General features: G+C 36.9%; 1 protein-coding gene across 5 annotated transcripts in view; it reads right to left on the bottom strand.

Annotated features, from left to right (window-relative positions):
* HECW2 (HECT, C2 and WW domain containing E3 ubiquitin protein ligase 2) overlaps nt 1–18561 on the bottom strand; it is a 350566-nt gene that overhangs the window by 46587 nt on the left and 285418 nt on the right. For all 5 annotated transcript variants that reach the window (XM_054566699.1, XM_054566700.1, XM_054566698.1 and 2 more), the window contains 2 exons: nt 9172–9255; nt 4470–4579 (listed from right to left, as the gene is read on the bottom strand). In XM_054566699.1, the coding sequence (XP_054422674.1) occupies nt 4470–4579; nt 9172–9255 (194 nt within the window). The remainder of the gene's footprint in view (nt 1–4469; nt 4580–9171; nt 9256–18561) is intronic.

The raw sequence follows: 18561 nt of genomic DNA, 5'->3' as shown, positions 1-18561 counted from the left end.
CAAGTATAGGGGGATGGGAGGAGTGAGAAAGAGAGGAAAGGAAGGAGAGAGACAGAGAGAGAATGTTTGGGAAAAGCACAAGAGATTAGATAAGCAGCAGCTAAGATGCTAAGACATTGGAAAAATAGAGGGAAAGAGGATCCTTCACAAGACAGGCGATGTGTCAGGAGAAGTAATTCCCTCACATGTCCTATGCCCTCAAGACAACCTCAGTGAAGACCCACGTGGCCCTTCAGTGCTCTCTGGTCTGTCTTGCTTCTGCTGAGTGTGACCTGGGGCTGGTGCTAGCTTCCAGAGAGCCCAGCTCTGGTCACGTAACAACAGTTCTGTGCGATGATTCCCCCGAACGACGACATGCCCTCCGTGCAGTCACAGCTTTGGGTACATGGACAAGTCACAGGAGGGAGCGCATCTCCAACAATGTCAGACAAATGAGGTATTACTGCATTTGAATTCTGAGGAATGTGCAGCTACAAAAGGTCCTTAAATCAACTTCTGGGTCCCATTTTTGACATAATAAACCATATGGTGTTTGGAAAGATCTTTTCCTTCTGGCATAAGCTAAGGTCGGGATTGGCGTTATAACGGTCCTAGAAAAACAAACCTCCACATTCCAAAATTTTGACAAATTTTAGGTGAGCACTCTCACAGCTGCAAAAAGTCGTGAGTCAGAGTTTCCAAACCCCTCTCTCTTCTGTACTTGAAAAGACATGTAAATGCGCTTGGAATGAGGAAAAGTGTGGAAAGTTTACCAGGTTCCTAGGCGTTTTGAAAAAAGATCATTAAAATTTATTATTCTCGTAATTTTCACAATATTATTCCCACACCACTAAAAGGGATGAAATTCTAGTCACAAGAAGGAGGATCAGACAACTGTTAAAAATCTCTTTGAAGTGTTTTCACTAAAACTTTAGGGACACTGGTGGAAGGGGAGGCTGTTTCACTCAAAGAAACAGAAGACGGCTCCGCCGGGCAAACGAGGCTGGCTAGCTCTGCCCTTCTATCATGTGGAATTCGTTAGACTGACTTCCATCGATATCAGTCAGTACATCCCAGTTTTAAGATCAAATAAAGCCCACTGAAACAGAGTAGGCCAAAAATATGGAGATGATTCTTCCAGAAAATTAAAACCACCACAAACACTGCTAGCAATTTAGATATATTTGGGTTCTACATGTCTTTGGAAAATAACCGTAAATCTGCTTCCAGGGTGCATTTTATTACTGCCATGGGTTACTCGTGTACATTTGCGATGCTAGGTGAAGTGATCTAGTCACCATTTAGATTTGAATGTTCACACTAGTCTCTGAGAACATTGAGCCAAGCCTCCAGAGCACATGCCTGGTAGGGCTCAACAGGAATAGGATGTGGTGATCTATCTACCTTTTTCTCGGGAAGGATGGGCCACAGAAAGGATCTGGCAAGGAGCACCTTGAATAGAATCAGTAATAATCCACACAGCTTCATTTCTTTCACCACAGAGCGTCCGGTAAAGGGACAGCCCATTTTAACTTCATCATAGGTTCCAGCTAAGGTAAAGGCCAGTGAGACGGGTTAAATATTGAGGCTGCCAGGCTCTGCGAATCAGGGAGAAATGGATTCAGGTAGTCCAGCTATTAAGGAGTCAAATACTGGCAAACTATGCTTTTCAGGGTCCCATTTCAAAAAAAGAAAAAAAAATAATAAGTTAACATTTACTGGATGCTTGTTATGGTGTTCTCCAGCGAGGTGTTCTCCAAATAAACATGGGAGGTGAGTGCTATTATTCCCATTTTATAGACAAGAAATTCAAGGTTGGGAAGGAAACAAATTGCAGAGTCACACACAATTGATAAAGACTAAGGCCAGCTGTGACGCATATCAATTTTTCCCGTCATCAAACTCCTTGACATCAAACGTCTAAGTAACATTTAAACTTCCCTGCAGTGTCATATACTTATGTCTTTTCATTCTGTGTCATCAGGAAAGGTGTCCCTCCTTTGTTCCAAAGCTGACCGCGCTGTTGCCTCCAGCACCCGTGGGTCTGTGGCGTGCTCCCTGCTGCTGCTCTGCCCTATTCTAGGAAACGCTTTCTTTTAACCCACATCATTTGACCTCTGCACACGCACGTGCTCAACCCCTTCCTACCCATCCTACCCCCTCCTAAAACCCCTCCCTTTACTCTTTCTCTCCTTCCAAGTACTGTCCCATTTTTCTTTCCTTTCATACTTCATGCAAAGGATACTTTCATTTTAGTCATACTCCATGAAAAGAATGGTCTGTACTCCTGGCTTTCTACCTGACATCCTATATCATTCTATAGCCTATGACTTCATGGAAACTGCTCTGGCAAAGGCCACATGTAATTTCGCGATGTTCAGATTTAATGGCCTCTTCTCAAGCCTCATCCTTCTTGGATCCTTTGAAAATCTGGCCCTGTTAATCACTCCCTCCTTGAAGCCTGGCTTCCCTGAGGAGACTTTCCTAATTCTCTTCCAAAATCCATTGGCTCTTTCTTTCACTTGCTCCTCTATCTCATTTCCTCCCTTGAATGCTGGAGTTCCTCCTGGTACTATTATTTTCTCTTCTTCCACAGCCTTGTTTTCCTCAGTTGCTCTGCTCTACACTCTGGGCCTCAGGCCCTACCAGCATACCTATGTCCCCAGCCCCCAGCTGCTCCTGAACTTCCTGTCTTTCCCAGTTGTCTGGATATCTCCAAAGGATCCTCAGCAAAACATGTCCCAAACCAAACTCATTTTTTCCCTCCCCCCAGTCTAACCTTCCTTTCTGGGTAAATGGTGTTACCCCCTGCCTAGTAATCTAGGTGGGGGTACCTTAGAGTCTGCCTTGACCTCAGAATCTTCCTACTTGGACTCAAAGCCCTGGTATCTCTATATCCTACATATGTTTTGAATTAGTTCCCTTTTCCTATCACCACTAACACAGCCCTTTAGCACGTCACCTGGGTTAATATAATAGCCTCCCAAATAGTTTCTCTGATTCTAGTCTCTGGTGTTCTAATCCATCCTCTGTATTGCCACCAAACTGACCTTTGGAAAACAGGATATTCCTCTGTTTGTAAATTCTTGGTGGCTCCACATGGACTACAAAATAAGGCATCAATGACCAACTGGCCCTAGTCTATCTTTCCAGCCTGAGCTTTGAGAACTTGCCTTCACTTGTATCTATCAATTTGCCCTAAACTACCTTCATGTTTTGGTGGCTTAGCTTATGTTACTCATTAACCTCGAATCATCTTCCTTTGGTCTACCTGATAAACTCCTAGTCATCATTCTTCAAGGCTCCCCTGCATGCCTGTTATCTTCATCTTTCCCTAAACACCCCACCCCTAGTCTTAAAGGAAGAATTGTTCCCACATTGGTGTTCCCATACAGCTCTTCAATACAGGACTAACCACGGAGCTTTAGGGAGCCAATTGCTGACTCACTGGCCTACTGTGAATCCTTCAAAGGCAGAGAGTGCATTATTCATCTTTGTAGCACCAGTATTTAGTTCAGTGCTTGGATCATAGATGGATACTCGATAAATCTGTGTTAAGTGAACAAATTAATAGACCTTTTCCTGTTTGTACTATTCAGTTAGGCTGTGGCTTCATTATCATCACAATATGTAAAAACACATGTTATATATCAAGGAACACAGAGCAGCTTTTAGTGATACATATGGAGTTCAGCTTTCTGTTAAAATAGTTTTAAATTCTGATAGCTGTTAAATTGTGAACAATACATTGCCTATAATGAGGGTAAATTCAGCTGACATTCTGTCAACATTATGACTACCTTCCTTTAAAAAAGCTCATTTGTTAAGCTGCATCTTCTATCACTCATTCATCCACCCATCATTCCATCCGTCCATTCTTTCATTCATCCTTTCACTCCTTCATTCACAACATCCCTCTTTCAAAAAGAATTTGAACTTAAAAACTTGTGTTGGTTTCATTTATCACATGTTCCATCTGGCCATGCGTCTTCAGCTCTCCTGGCTAGTGCAGGTAGTGACTACTGCAGGGAAAAACTATCCTTTACAGTTTTCCCTTTAAAAAACTATCCTTTAAACTGACCAATTTTAATTCTCTATTGTTTCCTGAAAGTAGAGATTTCTTCTAATTATTGATTGACTCAGTCTCCTAACTAGAGCTTTTTAAATCCAAAAAGTTAACGTAGTATTTTGTGCCCTAATCTTTTTCAAGTAGATTAGGCACTACAAAATGAAAAGTAAATTCTGTATCTGAGTATATCATCCCGCGAACTTTTCTCTTCCCACTCTGGAATTTCATTATCTTCCTGTTAAAATGAATTCCCATGGAAACAAGCCAGTTTGAAAGGACAGAAAGTGCCACACAATATGCACCTGTGCTAACACTAAAGCTAAACCCAAAGCGTTCCTTTACTGTCCTTTACGAAGAACAGGACATCTGACTTCAGGGCTCACTCCTCCGAGAATTCACTGTGAGCTGCAGGTGGACTCACCTGGAGAGTTCTGGGGAGAGGACACAGGGGAGCCACGTGGGGACTGACAGTAGCTGGGGTGCAGCAAGGCGTGTGGAGGCACATAAGACATTATCTCTTCTTCAAATAAACTGGGGGAAAACAAGAAACAAATGCATACGTTAGCCGATGAGGTAGGGAAAAGCCCCGTTTCCACAATGAGTAAGACAGTCAGACAATCTCTCATTCTGACCGATTCCATCTGAGGTCCAGTCCACATCCCAAAGGCAGCGCTTGTCCCTTCCCCGCGCTGGGAATTCCTGGGACAGCCTGGCTGGCTGGTGCGGCTTTTGTGAAACCTGTGGTGACTTGTCTGCTTTCTTACCAACTTTGGGCAATATAATTTCTGATTTGCCACTTTAATACATCAGTTAGAGTTTATACATTTGTTTGAAATAGTACCTGGGTTTTAAAATTTGGGAATAAGATTCAAACACAACAGACATTTATTGAGAGCCCATAACAGAAACACAAAGTATGTTCCATATCTTCATGCCAAGAAACAGACAGCAGAGTCTCAGCTTCAAAGCTCAGAATTCAAATGGAGAGTTAAAAGTAAAATAAAACAAAATATCTCCTAAATAATTAGCTCCCTCGTTTACTCTGGCTTTATAATGTTTTTCAAATGTGAGGGTTTTGATGTTAGATTATTCCATCCAGTATCTTCTGTTTCTAATAGCCTTCTAAAAGATAGTAAGCAGATATCCGATATCTTGAAATCACATAGTATCACAAATATTATGATAATGAAAAGCAGTATTGATTGCACTAAGCTCAAATATACAAACACTTAAAATAGAATTAAAACAACAATAAAAGAGTTTTTTAATTAAGCGGTGGAAGTAGGTTTTCTTCAAACCTGGCCAAATCTAGAAACCTGTTACTTGTTTTCAGAAGACATTCAGAAAAAGTGGCAACAGTTTAATCTTGCAGCGTTTTAATGAAGGGACTCCTAAGGGCTGTAGCACTGGTTCTCAGTTGTGCCCTTCCCTAGCACCGTCCGACGACGTTCGGTAATGTCTGAGGGCCTTTTCGGCTGTCATGACTGGGAGAAACGGTGCTTTTGGAGTCTAGTGGGGAGAAGGCCAAGATGCTAATAAACATCTTACAATGCCCAGAATAGCTCTCTGCAAAAAAGACATATCCAGCCCACAATGTCAATACTTCTGAGGCTGAGAAACCCTGGGTTATAGCAATGCAGTAACAACTTGATAAATCTTTCTCTCATTCTTCATTCACAGGCACATGTCTGCAGGACTGGCTAGTGTAGCAAAAACAATTTTAGACATGTTTTTTAAAGCCATCTTTCTACTCTTAAACTATAGAAGTCAGAAGATTTGCAAGCAGAAGTAGTAAGTAATCATATTTTTAATACCAAATTAAGGCCCCAAACAGTCATGTCTCTTTTCATTTATTGATTTCAATAAATCAATAGCCATTTGGAATCATGTGAATTTAATATGACCTGCTAAGGAAAAGTCCCATGTAACAGTTGCTACCACAAAGATCTAGAAACCAAGAGTAAAATTAATGGTAGAGTAGGAATTAGCATCCTCTCCTTGGACATCTACACATGTGTTCCAGTATTAATAAATGTTAATGTTATTATTTTTACTTTAGACAAACCACATGCACACCTATAGATCTGTGTGTGTGTATATGAATGTATATGTATATATATCTTCATATATGAAGTGGCTTTTCTTCCCCTCTATCATGACTTTAATAGGTATCCTTTCTTCCATAGTTTTATATTTTGCAACATAGTTTATATTTTAAACAATTTGTTCTGTTAATTTATGTTAAAAAACAGAACTATTTATTGTTTAACTATAAATAGTTTACCTCTGCTAAAAATTACAATAGCTATATGTACATAGCATTCTTGAACATTTTTTTGTTCCCCAATCAATATATTCCTGATATTTATGTTGATACATAAGGATATGGTTTATTATTTTTACATGCTATGCAGTAGATCATTCTATGAACAAATCTGTTTATTTATCCCTATCTCTTTTGACAAATATTTACTTTCCCCCCAACTTTGTGCTTTTATCAATAATGGTGCAATGAATATCCTGCATATCATCAACTTGTGTATATGTAAAACAGTTTCTTAGTGTAAATATGGTATATATCTAAAGTTAGAATTGCTCAGTCATAATGCAGAGGCCTTTTCAACTCTATAGACTATTGTCGAATTGTATTCCGAAGAGGTCCTAGAAATGGCAATCCCACCAAGTCCAGGCAATAGGAGAGCTCCTATTTTTATTTTGATATTATCAGGCTTTTTGATTTCTTCAAATCTAATAGTGTGAAATAGTATCGCATTATTTGAAATTGCATTTTATGATTGCTAGCATCATTCTATAAGTTTACTGGCTAGTCTTGCTTCAATCTCTATGAAATGCCTTTTTATATTCTTTACTCATTTTTCTTTTGGGTTTTCTTCTTTTAAATTGATTTAAAGACATTCTTCACTCATGCTATCTTTTTATGTGTTGTGAATAGATTCTTTAGTTTGTTACCTTTCTTTATGTCTTTATATGTGGTGTCTTTTATTATGTCAATTTTAAAAGCTGAATGTAGCCAAATTTACCCATCTTTCCCTATATGAACTCCAATGGAGGTGCATGCTTTACATGAGTTGAATTAGTGGAAGAATATATGAAATAGAATAATCAACAACAAATGCTTCAAGGTCATTTAAAAATTCTTAAGTTTTATAATATCTATGTTGGAAAATGTCCTTACATAGGTTTATCTAGAATTGAATCATCTCTACATTGCAACTTGCTGATAATCAAATCCATTTTTACCAGGAGTGGTTTTCCTTTTTAAGAAATAGACAGCATAAAAAAACAGGCACGAAGTCTCCCTGTACATTTGCAACAAATTCATTGCTTGAGTTTACAGTCACTGATTCACATGATTCAAACTCCAAAGGAAAATAAAAAATAAAGAAGAGAGGATATCCCTAAAAGTTCCGATAATCATTAAATATAATTTATTAAGCATGCACATATAATACATTGTGTCATTGTGTACAATTATTAAAATAATACATTTGATCATCCAAATGAAGTCTATAACTGAATAGCATCATTTCTATTGTAATAATTATAGAACTATTATAGATAAGTGAATTTCTCATGCTCTTTCAAAGGTCCATTGACTTCAGAGAACATGCTTATTTCCCCAAAAGGGAGAAAATGTAGTCTTGCTCTTTTCATTTGTATATACACATAAATTAATTTTCAAAGATTTTAAAAATTTCAGTGCATTAACACATAGAAAGGCATGCAAACTATGGTGCTTACCAAAGTACAAATATTCTAAGCTGTACTGTAACTTAAAATATTTAGGGCCATACCATTTAAAGATCATTTAATTAAGGACATGTGAATGATAAACGTAATTTCTGTTTTTATTACTACAAAAAGAATGATTCTTTAAGTGAAAAACCTTAGATTTCTAGAATGAAGTGAAAGAGTCATATCCTAGACAGAGTTGGGTAACAAAACTTACTATTTTATTGCCAACCATGGCAGAACTTTATTACCTAGGGATGAAGACCTATTTTGGTAATAAATAGGTAGAAACCATAGTTGGTAATAAATCACATTCCATATTCATCAACCAACAGTTTCCCTACCTAGTATACTATGCCCTGTTTTCAGAACCAGCTCAGTACACCATAGCCAAGGGTCACCTCCTAGACTACAAAATAATCCCCTAACCATAGGATTTATTCAGAATCAAGTGAAATGAAGTCTTTATGGAAAGTAAAAATATTCCTTTGAATTATACTCCCAATATCCAGAAAAGGAAAGTAACTTTTTGGCTTTCGTTTTTAAAACAAGGCAACTACCAAGTAGACAGTTAGAAATGGCTAGGGTCAAGGTCATTATGAATAACATGGCTGCGGCTGCTAGCATTCTGGGAGAAATCAAACATTCCTGACATGGCTCGGCATGACTTGCCCTTCAATTCCGTGGAGGTATCCCAACCACTGGGCAGAGCAAAGCATTATTTCACTCTGGCCTTCTACATTTGAAGGATATTAAAAATAAAACAATGTCTTTTGAAGACTTTCTATTTTCTCTTCTGCACTACTCTAAAATTTAAAACCAAAGCTGATCTAACTAACCATCAGCAAAGAAAATACAGTCGGTCAGTTTTATGAAGGGCTATCAAGTTGGTAGTGAGTACCAGTGGCCAAACTTCAACTTGATCTGATTTCCCAAATGTAAACTCTCAAAACCATAAAGTAAATAAATGATATTGAATCAACAAAAGGGGACAAAGCACATTTTGAGCAAAAAATTTGAAAGAAAATATAAACACGACCTCTTCTGCTCCAAAGGGGTAAGCGGTGTACACCCTTCTGTTCCATTCTGGAAATGGAACATTCCATTCACTGGCCTCTACAAGCCCTTCCCTTCTCTGATACCACCTCCTTTATAAGCAGGGTAAAAAAATCAACCATATCAGTGATAAGAAATGCAATCTGAAATAAATGGTCACTAAACCAGCATCCACTTCTTCAACATGAGTATTCCACATCTTCAAGAATAAAGGAGACCTTTTTAAGCTACCACTATTGTCATATTATTTTCTAAAATGCTCCATAATATCTGATAACAAGAGACCTGCTAGTTTAACAACTAGTATTACGTACCTTAGCAACATCACAAGGTCTGCATCACTTGAAAGACGCACCAATCCTGGGGTCCCTTCAGTTCGGATAAATTGGATCTTCTCCCTATTCAAGCAAAGGAACAGTTCACAATATATGTAGTAGGTTTTTAGAACATAACTCAGTGCTTTAGGAACCAATGTTTAAAATAATGATCACGGCATTTGGGGGGTTATCTATTATGTGGCATACTACTGTGTGATACCCCAGGGATACACATCCAAGACAAACATGGCCCTTGCCTTCAACAACAACCTCACAAGCATCAACATGACCCAGTCTTACAGTCTTAATGTGGGGAAAAGATCATGTTATTGTCTTCTATTTTGCTGCCCAAGTTCTGCTTCAGGTAGTATAGTAGTATCATCCAACCAATAAAACTCAGTTTCTGCTTTGAGTTAAAGCCTGATGTGGGCTTGAACCTAAGCAACAGTCGAGAATCATTCAGGCTGAATCTCTGTCCCTCTAAAACGTGAATGTGCAGGGAAAGGCATTTATTTTCTTGAGGAAATACCTTTAAATTACGTGTGATGAGCACATTCTTACTTGGAAGCAGACAGCATCTATGCATTATATACGCAATATAAAAGCATACGGCACTTCTGAATAATTGAAAATTTGAAGTTACTCACTTCAAATTTGTAGTCACTTTCAGTTACTACAGCTGGTGAAACAGATTGTGCATCCACCTGTGTAAATGTAGATACACTTACACAAACACAATGTATGCTATTTCCACCATTATTTTATTTAGATACTGTGATAACACCAGTTTTTTGTTTGAGCAGTCATGTTACTATTTTCAATTCTTTACATGTATATAATTTTAATAAAATTCTTCCTATTTGCTTCTTCTGATTTACACCATGCTCTTTCAAAGTGCACCATATTATTTTTCATGAGGTGAGGAAAAAATAAGAACATAAAGTATGATATTGAAAGCATGATTTTCAATAAGAACATATGGCCTACATAGCATGCGATTTTACTTTAGGTGCTAGTGACAATGTATTTGGATTCCTGTAGACTCTACAATAGCAAGTATTTATTTAAGTATTTATTTAAATATAAGTATTTAGATTTAGTTCTTATCTACACAGCATTTTGTTTTCCTCTTTACTAGTTTCATAAAGTTCCACTGCATTTTATATTTTTAAATTCCAGATTCTCTTCTAAATTGCTTAGAGGTTTGAAGGCAATTGAGGTAGAAAGCCAGGTTTAACTGCTGAGGTGAGAAATTCCCCAATGCACAGAAAAGTCACCTGATTTTTTTCCTCAACTGCACAGCTTGCTAGAAGTGATTAAGTAGGGTTCAGTTCTTGGCTTCTTCTGGCCTATATATTTATATATATATATATATATATATATATATATAGTAAAGAAAGGCCAGCCTCTCTGTTTAAAGCTATTTCAGTTTGAATGCCCAAACCAATCAGACTATTTCCCCTCAAGGGTTAAAATCACATGTCTGAAGCACAGGATGAAAACCAAGGCTCATTATCTGGTGAAAGATTTTTTGATAAGAGATATGAAAGTTAGTTTTAAAAAGCTAACTTAAGGAAGAGTCATCTTGGAGAAAAAATAAACAATAACTTAAAAAAGAAGTATTCTTCTAAGGGTCAGTAACAATATACTTTGATCTTGCAGAATCAAAATCTCTCTCCAACAAATACACAGTCTATCTCCTTTGTCTATCGTCACAGTGAACCCGGCAAACAGACCCAAGCCAGCACTCAAGCAGGCCGAGCCCTCGGCCGCACTCCTTTGACTGGAGTTCCACAAAGCGGGCGGAGTCCTGTCACAGACATCATGCTCTGGGCTGTGGCTTGTACGTTTCCTGTGAATAAGGAAAAGGTCATAGCTCCCTGAATCACAAGGAAGACACGGTGAGGAAAGGAAAAGAAAAGATACCAAAGGAAATTTGCCAATTGAGAAAATTTTCATCACTTTCCAGATATTAACCCTTAGGCAGTGAAGGTTACCGGTCTGAGTCGTTAGGCAAAATCAAGCAGAGGCAGGCTGAGACTCGTTTTCTATCAGGCCAGCTAATTTGTCAAAAGGAAGAGTTATGGGTCATAGGCTTCCAGGAACAAGACACTGGAACATATCATCTGATATACATCATACTGCTAAGTACTTTCTTACGCAGATAATCTATTCACTCTTTCAGCAAACATTTTCTGAGTTCCTATTACATGTTAGGCATGGTATCACATATTAGGAATCCAACAGATGGTAAGACAAAGTTCCTGTCTCAAGGAATTCATGGCGCAGTGGCAGAGAGAAAGTCAATGGCAAATCTAATATTACACGAAAATATTTAAATAGTTACTTTCACTTAACTGAACTCTGTTTTGGCCTTATACCCACTCCAATTTTATTAACTCCTTCCTAAAGTCATTTAATGTAGAAACAAAGGCGGCATTGGCCAAGAGAACAGATCAAGGCTGAGGACGAGAGAGAAGTTAGCAGATATACTCAGAAATGTCACCAATCTTTTCTGAGAAACGGAAAAAAAAAGGGGGAACTACTTCATTATTATCAGAGCATTTGCCCAATAGTCTATAGACAGTATTTCTCAAACTCGTGTCCTTATCTGCAGACAAAAATCTTGAGTTCTGTGAGAATTAAAAATTTTTGTTTTCACTTCGATGATCAAATTGGTAATAACAAGATAAGCACATTTTGGATAATCTGGTTGACACTTATGACAGTATGTCATGTGACTTTGGCTCCCATGTTTGCATTTACAAGACAGTTGGTGCCAAGTGATCATAGATAAACTTCAAAGTGTCCGTGCCAGGCCCTTCTCTCTTTGGCAGGGCCTTCATGTTAAATATGATGGCAACGATCCTTGTCTGCCACTCACACACAGTTCTCACCAACTAAAAACACAAATGTTTTTTCTTGTAGTATTAATTTGCATAATGACAGTGATGAAGTGAGGCCAAGTAATGTGTATCTAAGTTGCCATAGGCTAAAGAGAAAACAAAATAAGTGGACTTGAAAAGTAAAATAGGCATTTATACTAAATAAAGCATAAAAGAGGATTCATTCTAAGAACAAAAGTTTTACAATAGTTTACAAATAGAAAAGTGGTGGTAGAATAATCATAGGGTACATATCATGACATATTTTCTCTTCAATATTTTATTTAGGGGTGCACTATGGACTGAATTGGCTCATCAAAACAACGAAGCAGTAGACAAAAATAAACCATTGGCTAAGAAGACAGAATAAGGCCTACAGTGATGTCACAGATGCACGTGATGGATCATCAGATGCAAAATCAAAACCATCAAGTCAAACACAACTGAAACAAAAAGCACAAATGTGTCTTTCCACAAAGGTCTCAACATGGGTGATTCGGCTTCTGAGAAAAAAAATCTTCTCACATTAATATCATTAATTTAAATGTTGCTGATTTTTAAGTTTTTACTTTATATGTCTTTTGGTTTTATAGTTTGCAAATCTGTAAGGACAAAAATCTTATGCATAGTTTACATTCACACACATTTATGTTTCATTAAATAAAAGTGGTTAAAATCAACACTATTTGGATCTGCAATATTTCTTATCCTTTTAAAATGGAAAATAACAGATTTGGCTCCTAACAAATTTCCATGAGTTCACTCAGTGTCTGAAATAAGTTTGAGAAATATTGTTAAAGATACATATGACTCTTATTAGGGGTATATTTGAAAATTACACTAATATGTTTATCCAATTTTATTTTATAAATTTATAGAGTTAGAAAGAATCCATAGCAGTCCTTTAATTTCTTTATGGCCTTTACCTTAATGAAGAAATTCTATTAAATTTTAGTGGTATATAATGATGATTACGATTACATTCAAATAACATTTCGTCATTTGAACCTCTCTGCATGAACAAGCTTCTCTCTCAGTGCCCTTTAGAGTACATTCCAGCACTTCCTCCCTCGGACTTTCTCACAGGAACACTCAGTTACAACTTAAGTTCCTTTTGAAGCATGAGTTTCTTGAGGGCAAAGCCATTCCCTCCTCCTTCACCTTTGTGTTCCCTAAGTGCCTACCACTGTGCTATGCACACAGGAGTGCTCAGTAAAATACAAACCAGGCACAGGATCAGTTACTGCCAAAATAACAGATTTGGCTCCTAACAAATTTCCCTGAGTCCACTCAGTGTTTGGAAGAAACTATCCTGCCATCATTGTGTGTGTGTGTGTGTGTGTGTGTGTGTGTGTGTGAGAGAGAGAGAGAGAGAGAGAGAGACAGAGAGACAGAGAGACAGAGAGACAGAGAGAGACAGAGAGAGAGAGAGAGAGAGAGAGAGAGAGAACCAGAAAGTTGGCATCAGAATCCACTGAGGGAAGTACAAAGACAGGTAAAGAAGCAATCTTTTAAAAAGAAAACTCACAACTGTTAAAAGAGGCTAATCTGTATAGTGACAATCTCAGGAATAAGTTGCTGGCTATTGCTGTGCCTCAGATGCCCCGAATATTTAAACTTCTGTAACCACTTCCTCCAGCACACAGAATCGCCCCAGAAGATGTCTTAGCAGAAGATCATTTGAGGACAATAAACACAGTCTCAAGACCGGAATTCCCATGGAAAGTTCTCTCATCGAAACCAACCAACATTTTGTTGAAGTTAAAGAAGGGCACGTGACCAAAAACAATCAGAAGCAGTAATGCGTCTAAAACCACAAAACTCTGAATTGCATACTCTGCACACACATGGTTCCTGCAGACACAGTTCAGTAACACCTTTGTTTTTAAAAACTCACTGAGAGTAATGTTAGAGAAATACCCATGACTTCTTTAATGGCGTAGTGTCAAGAAAGGACAGTTAGTACTGATTATTTAACCACACTCTTTAATACAGTCACAGGGTATGATCTAACTTGAAGTATACAGCCAAGCAGTAAAAAGATCAACTTTCCTTTCTACTTCCCATTATATAGGTTAGATTTGGAAATATTGGTCCATAATGGTCACAGGGCACTTACAGACACATAGAAGTGACATTAACTCACCATAAATTTTGGGGCAAAAATTTGTTGTAAATTGATATAAATCAATTCCTCAATAAGAACTGAAAGAGTAACTCAGAACAATCAGACAGGGAAACTAAGAAAACAATCCTATTTACAATTGCATCAAAAAATACGTAGGAATATTTAACCAAGGAGAAAAAGACCTATTTTTGAAAAATTATAAGACACTGAAGAAATTGAAGATACAAATAAATGGAATCGAACATTTTGCTCATGGATAGGCAGAATTACCATACTTAAAATGTCCATACTACCAAAAGCAATCTGTAGAATCAATGCAGTCCCTATCAGAATACCAATGGTATTTCTTATAAAACTAGAACAAATAATCTAAAATTTATATGGAACCACAAAAGGCCCCTAATAGCCACAGCAATCTTGAGAAAGAAGAACAAAGTTGGAGGAATCACTTTGCCTGATATCTAACTATATTACAACACCATAGTAATCAAAACAGCATAGCACCAGCATAGAAAGAGACACATACATCAGTGGAACAGAATAAAGAACCAAGAAGTAAATCCACACCTATATAGTCAATTAATACATGACACAAGAGACAAGAATATACAATGGGTTAAAAACAGTCTATTCAAAAAGGGATGGTAGGAATATTGGACAGATACCCAAAAATAAAAGAAACTAGATTACCTCTTACAACATATAAAAGAATAAACTTAAATGGATTAGACTTCAACTAAGATTCGAAACCATAAAACTCCCAGAACACATTGGTAGTAACATCTTGGACATTTATCTTAGCAATATTTTTTTTTCTGATATATCTCCTTGGGCAGGGGAAACAAAAGAAAAAAATAAACAAATGGGACTAAAACAAACTAAAAAGTTTTTGTACAGCAAGGGAAACTCAACAAAACACAAAGACAACCCACTGAATGGGAGAATATATTCACTAATGATATATCCAAAAATGGGTCAATACCCAAAATTTATAAAGAACTCATACAATTCAACACCAAAAAAACCCCTAAACAACCCAAATAAAAAATGGGCAAAGGACCTGAATAGACACTCCTCCAAAGAGGACATACAGATGGCCAATACCCATATGAAAAGATGCTCAATGTCACTAATAATCGTCAGAGAAATGCAAATTAAAACCACAATGAGAAATCACATGTATATCAAACTGGAAAGATTTTGCACCGCAAAGGAAAACATCAACAAAATAAAAAGATAACCCACAGAATGGGAGAGCATATTTGCCAGTACATCTGATAAGGGATTAACAACCAAAATTTATAAAGAACTTACATAACTCAACACCAAAAAAACAAACAACCCAATTAAAAAATGGGCAAAGGGCCTGAATAGACACTTCTCCAAAGAGGACATATAGGTGGCCAATAGATATATGAAAACATGCTCAATGTCACTAATCATCAGAGAAATGCAAATTAAAACCAAACAAGATATCACTTGACACAGGCCTGTCAGAATGACTATCATCAATAAGCCAACAAACAAGTGCTGGTGAGGATGTGGAGAAAAAGAAACTTGTGCACCGATGGTGGGAATGCAGATTGGTACAGCCACTGTGGAAAGCAATATGGAGATATCTCAAAAAAATTAAAAAAGAACCTGCCACTTGACCTAGTGATCCCACTTCTGGGAATATATCCAAAGATACCCAAAACACTAATTTGAAAGAACATAAACATGCCTATGTTTATCGCAGTATTATTTACAGTCGCCAAGATATGGAAGCAGCTTAAGTGTCCATCTGTAGTTGAGTGGATAAAACAACTATGGGACATTTACGATATGGAATACTACTCAGCTGTAAAAAAAAGAAGAAAATTTTATCCCTTCCGAAAGCGTGGATGGACCTGGAGAATATTATGCTAAGTGAAATAAGCCAGTCAGAGAAAAGCAAATACCATATGATTACGCTTGTATGTGGAATCTAATGAACAAACTGAACTAACAAGCAAAAAAGGAGATAGACTCATAGATAGAGAACGGGCTGACAATTATTGTTGGAGAAGGTTAGGGGGTGGAAGGACTGAGCAAAAAGGAAAAAGGGCTCATGGACATGGACAACAGTGTGGGGATTGCAGTGGGGAGAGGGTTAAATGGTAATGGGAAAACACAATAAAAATTCAAAAAATAAATAAAACCATTTCCTAATTTTACAAAGCAAAAAAAAAATTAAAATATCATAATGAGATATCACCTCACACCTGTGAGAATGGCTATCATCATTAAATCAACAAGTGTTGGCAAGGATGCGGAAAAAGGGAACTCTTTTGCACTGTGGGTGGGAATGCAGATCCATGCACCCATTGTGAAAAGCCTTATGATCCAGTGATCCACTTCTGGATATAGAAGTGGAACCCAAACCAGAGAAACCCAAAACAGTACTTTGAAAGAATATATGCACCCCTGCGTTCATTGCAGCACTATTTATAATAGCCAAGCTATGGAAGCAACCAGAGTGCTCATCAACAGATGAGTGGATAAAGGAGAGGTGGTACATATATCAAAGGAATATTACTCAGCCATAAAAGAGAATGAAATTTTTACCATTTGCAACAGCTTGGATGGGCCTAGAGGGCACTATGCTAAGTGAGGTAAGTCAGTCAGAGAAAGACAAGTATATAATTTCACTTATATGTGGAATCTAAAGAACAAAATAATGAACAAACAAAATAGAAACAGTCTCATAGATACAGAGAGCAGACTGGTGGTTGCTGGAGGGGAGGGAGGTTGAGGAAATAGGTGAAAAAGGTGAGGGGATTAAGAAATACAGATTGGGAGTTGTAAAATAGTTACTGGAATATAAAGTATAGCATTGGGAATGCAGTCAATAATTTTGTATAACTATATAGCACTGTGCGAGGTGAGTACAGGAAATATTGGGGGGAACAATTTGTATATGGTTTTCTAATTAGTAAGCTGTACACCTGAAACTGGTACAAAATAATATTGAATGTGAACTACAATTAAAAATAAAATTAAAAAAATAAAAAGGTTCTTAACTCTCTTCACTGGTTTCCTCATTTTGAAATAAGCACAGTTATAGTACCTGCCTCAAAGAGTGGTGGGAAGACTTAAATTAATGAATGCAAATAAAATACTTAGCATGGAACCTATTTCATGATAGCACTCAGTAATTTTTAGCTATTGTGTATACTATTAGATAGGCCTCATAATTATTTATTCATTTTTGAAAAGACAGCATGATTTACTGAAAATAGTGCCAAATCAGATGACTTGTAATTGATTCCTTTTTTTTGTTCCTGCTATTGGCAAGTTATTTTAATCATGTTGTTTGTCTTGGGTAATTCCACAAATATTTATTATTTTTATGATAATACAGTATACACAATACTGGTCTCTCTATAAAACATAATGCTGGGTCTATCAAAGGCAAAACACATGTGATGGCTTTATAGTTCTCATAATTCAATAGATAATGGGAAACATTATTCTCAATAAACAAAGCCATTTTGAACTCCAGAAAAGGAGTTTAGTTATTACACAAAAGACTCTGGTTATCACACCTTACCTAAGGCAGTCAGAGAGCTTGAATCCTAACTCCATCCTTATTCTCAGGAACTGATATCTAGGATATACTAGAATGTATAGCTGGAGAATTTCATTTTCTTATGAACTATACTATTCTTATGCACTTGATAACAGGTGTTTTTACTGAGAATATATTCAGGACTTAAAACTGCTATATCTGTAGTTTTATTTTAAAATAACTATATATATTAAAAAGACAAACAGACAAATTGGTTAATGTGAAGCAATTAGAAGGGACAAGCCAGTAAGAACCATGTAAACGGACAGATAAGAATATGGCAGTATTTTCTGAACTGTGGTATAAAATATCAAGGCAAGGGAAAGAAAACCTTGAAGCACCAATTTCCAGAAAATAGTGCTATAAAAACTAGTGGTTTTCCATATTTTGCTAATCATTGTTTAGAAGACTTTAAAAAAAAAGTCCACCAGAACATAAACAAAAACATAAAATAGTTTGGAAAACCTAGACAAGAAACACTGAGTTCTTACATAAAGAAGAAAATTTTACTGTAAGAAACAGAAGGGTTTAGTATGTTAAAAAATATTACAGAAGAAAAAATAGGAAACTATAAATATTTTAATTCTGTCCAAAGTAAAAACAAAAGAAATTCTAATGAAAATCCCAATGTACTTTAAAAGTTGAGAATGTTATTCAGAAGTCCGTCTTAATACTCAAAATAATGTTGTCTGGTCAAGATGGCATGTAGGTGGGTGCAGTGCTGGCACCCTCCCACAAACACATCAAAGGTACAAGCAGTCTGCAGAACAACAGTCATTCAGAAC

The sequence above is a fragment of the Pteronotus mesoamericanus genome, unplaced genomic scaffold, assembly GCF_021234165.1.
Source record: "Pteronotus mesoamericanus isolate MK-2021 breed Mesoamerican mustached bat unplaced genomic scaffold, CSHL_Meso_final contig_179, whole genome shotgun sequence".
Taxonomy (NCBI): Eukaryota; Metazoa; Chordata; class Mammalia; order Chiroptera; family Mormoopidae; genus Pteronotus; species Pteronotus mesoamericanus.
Note: the sequence above shows the minus strand (reverse complement) of the source record. Positions and strands in the feature narration are given on the sequence as shown.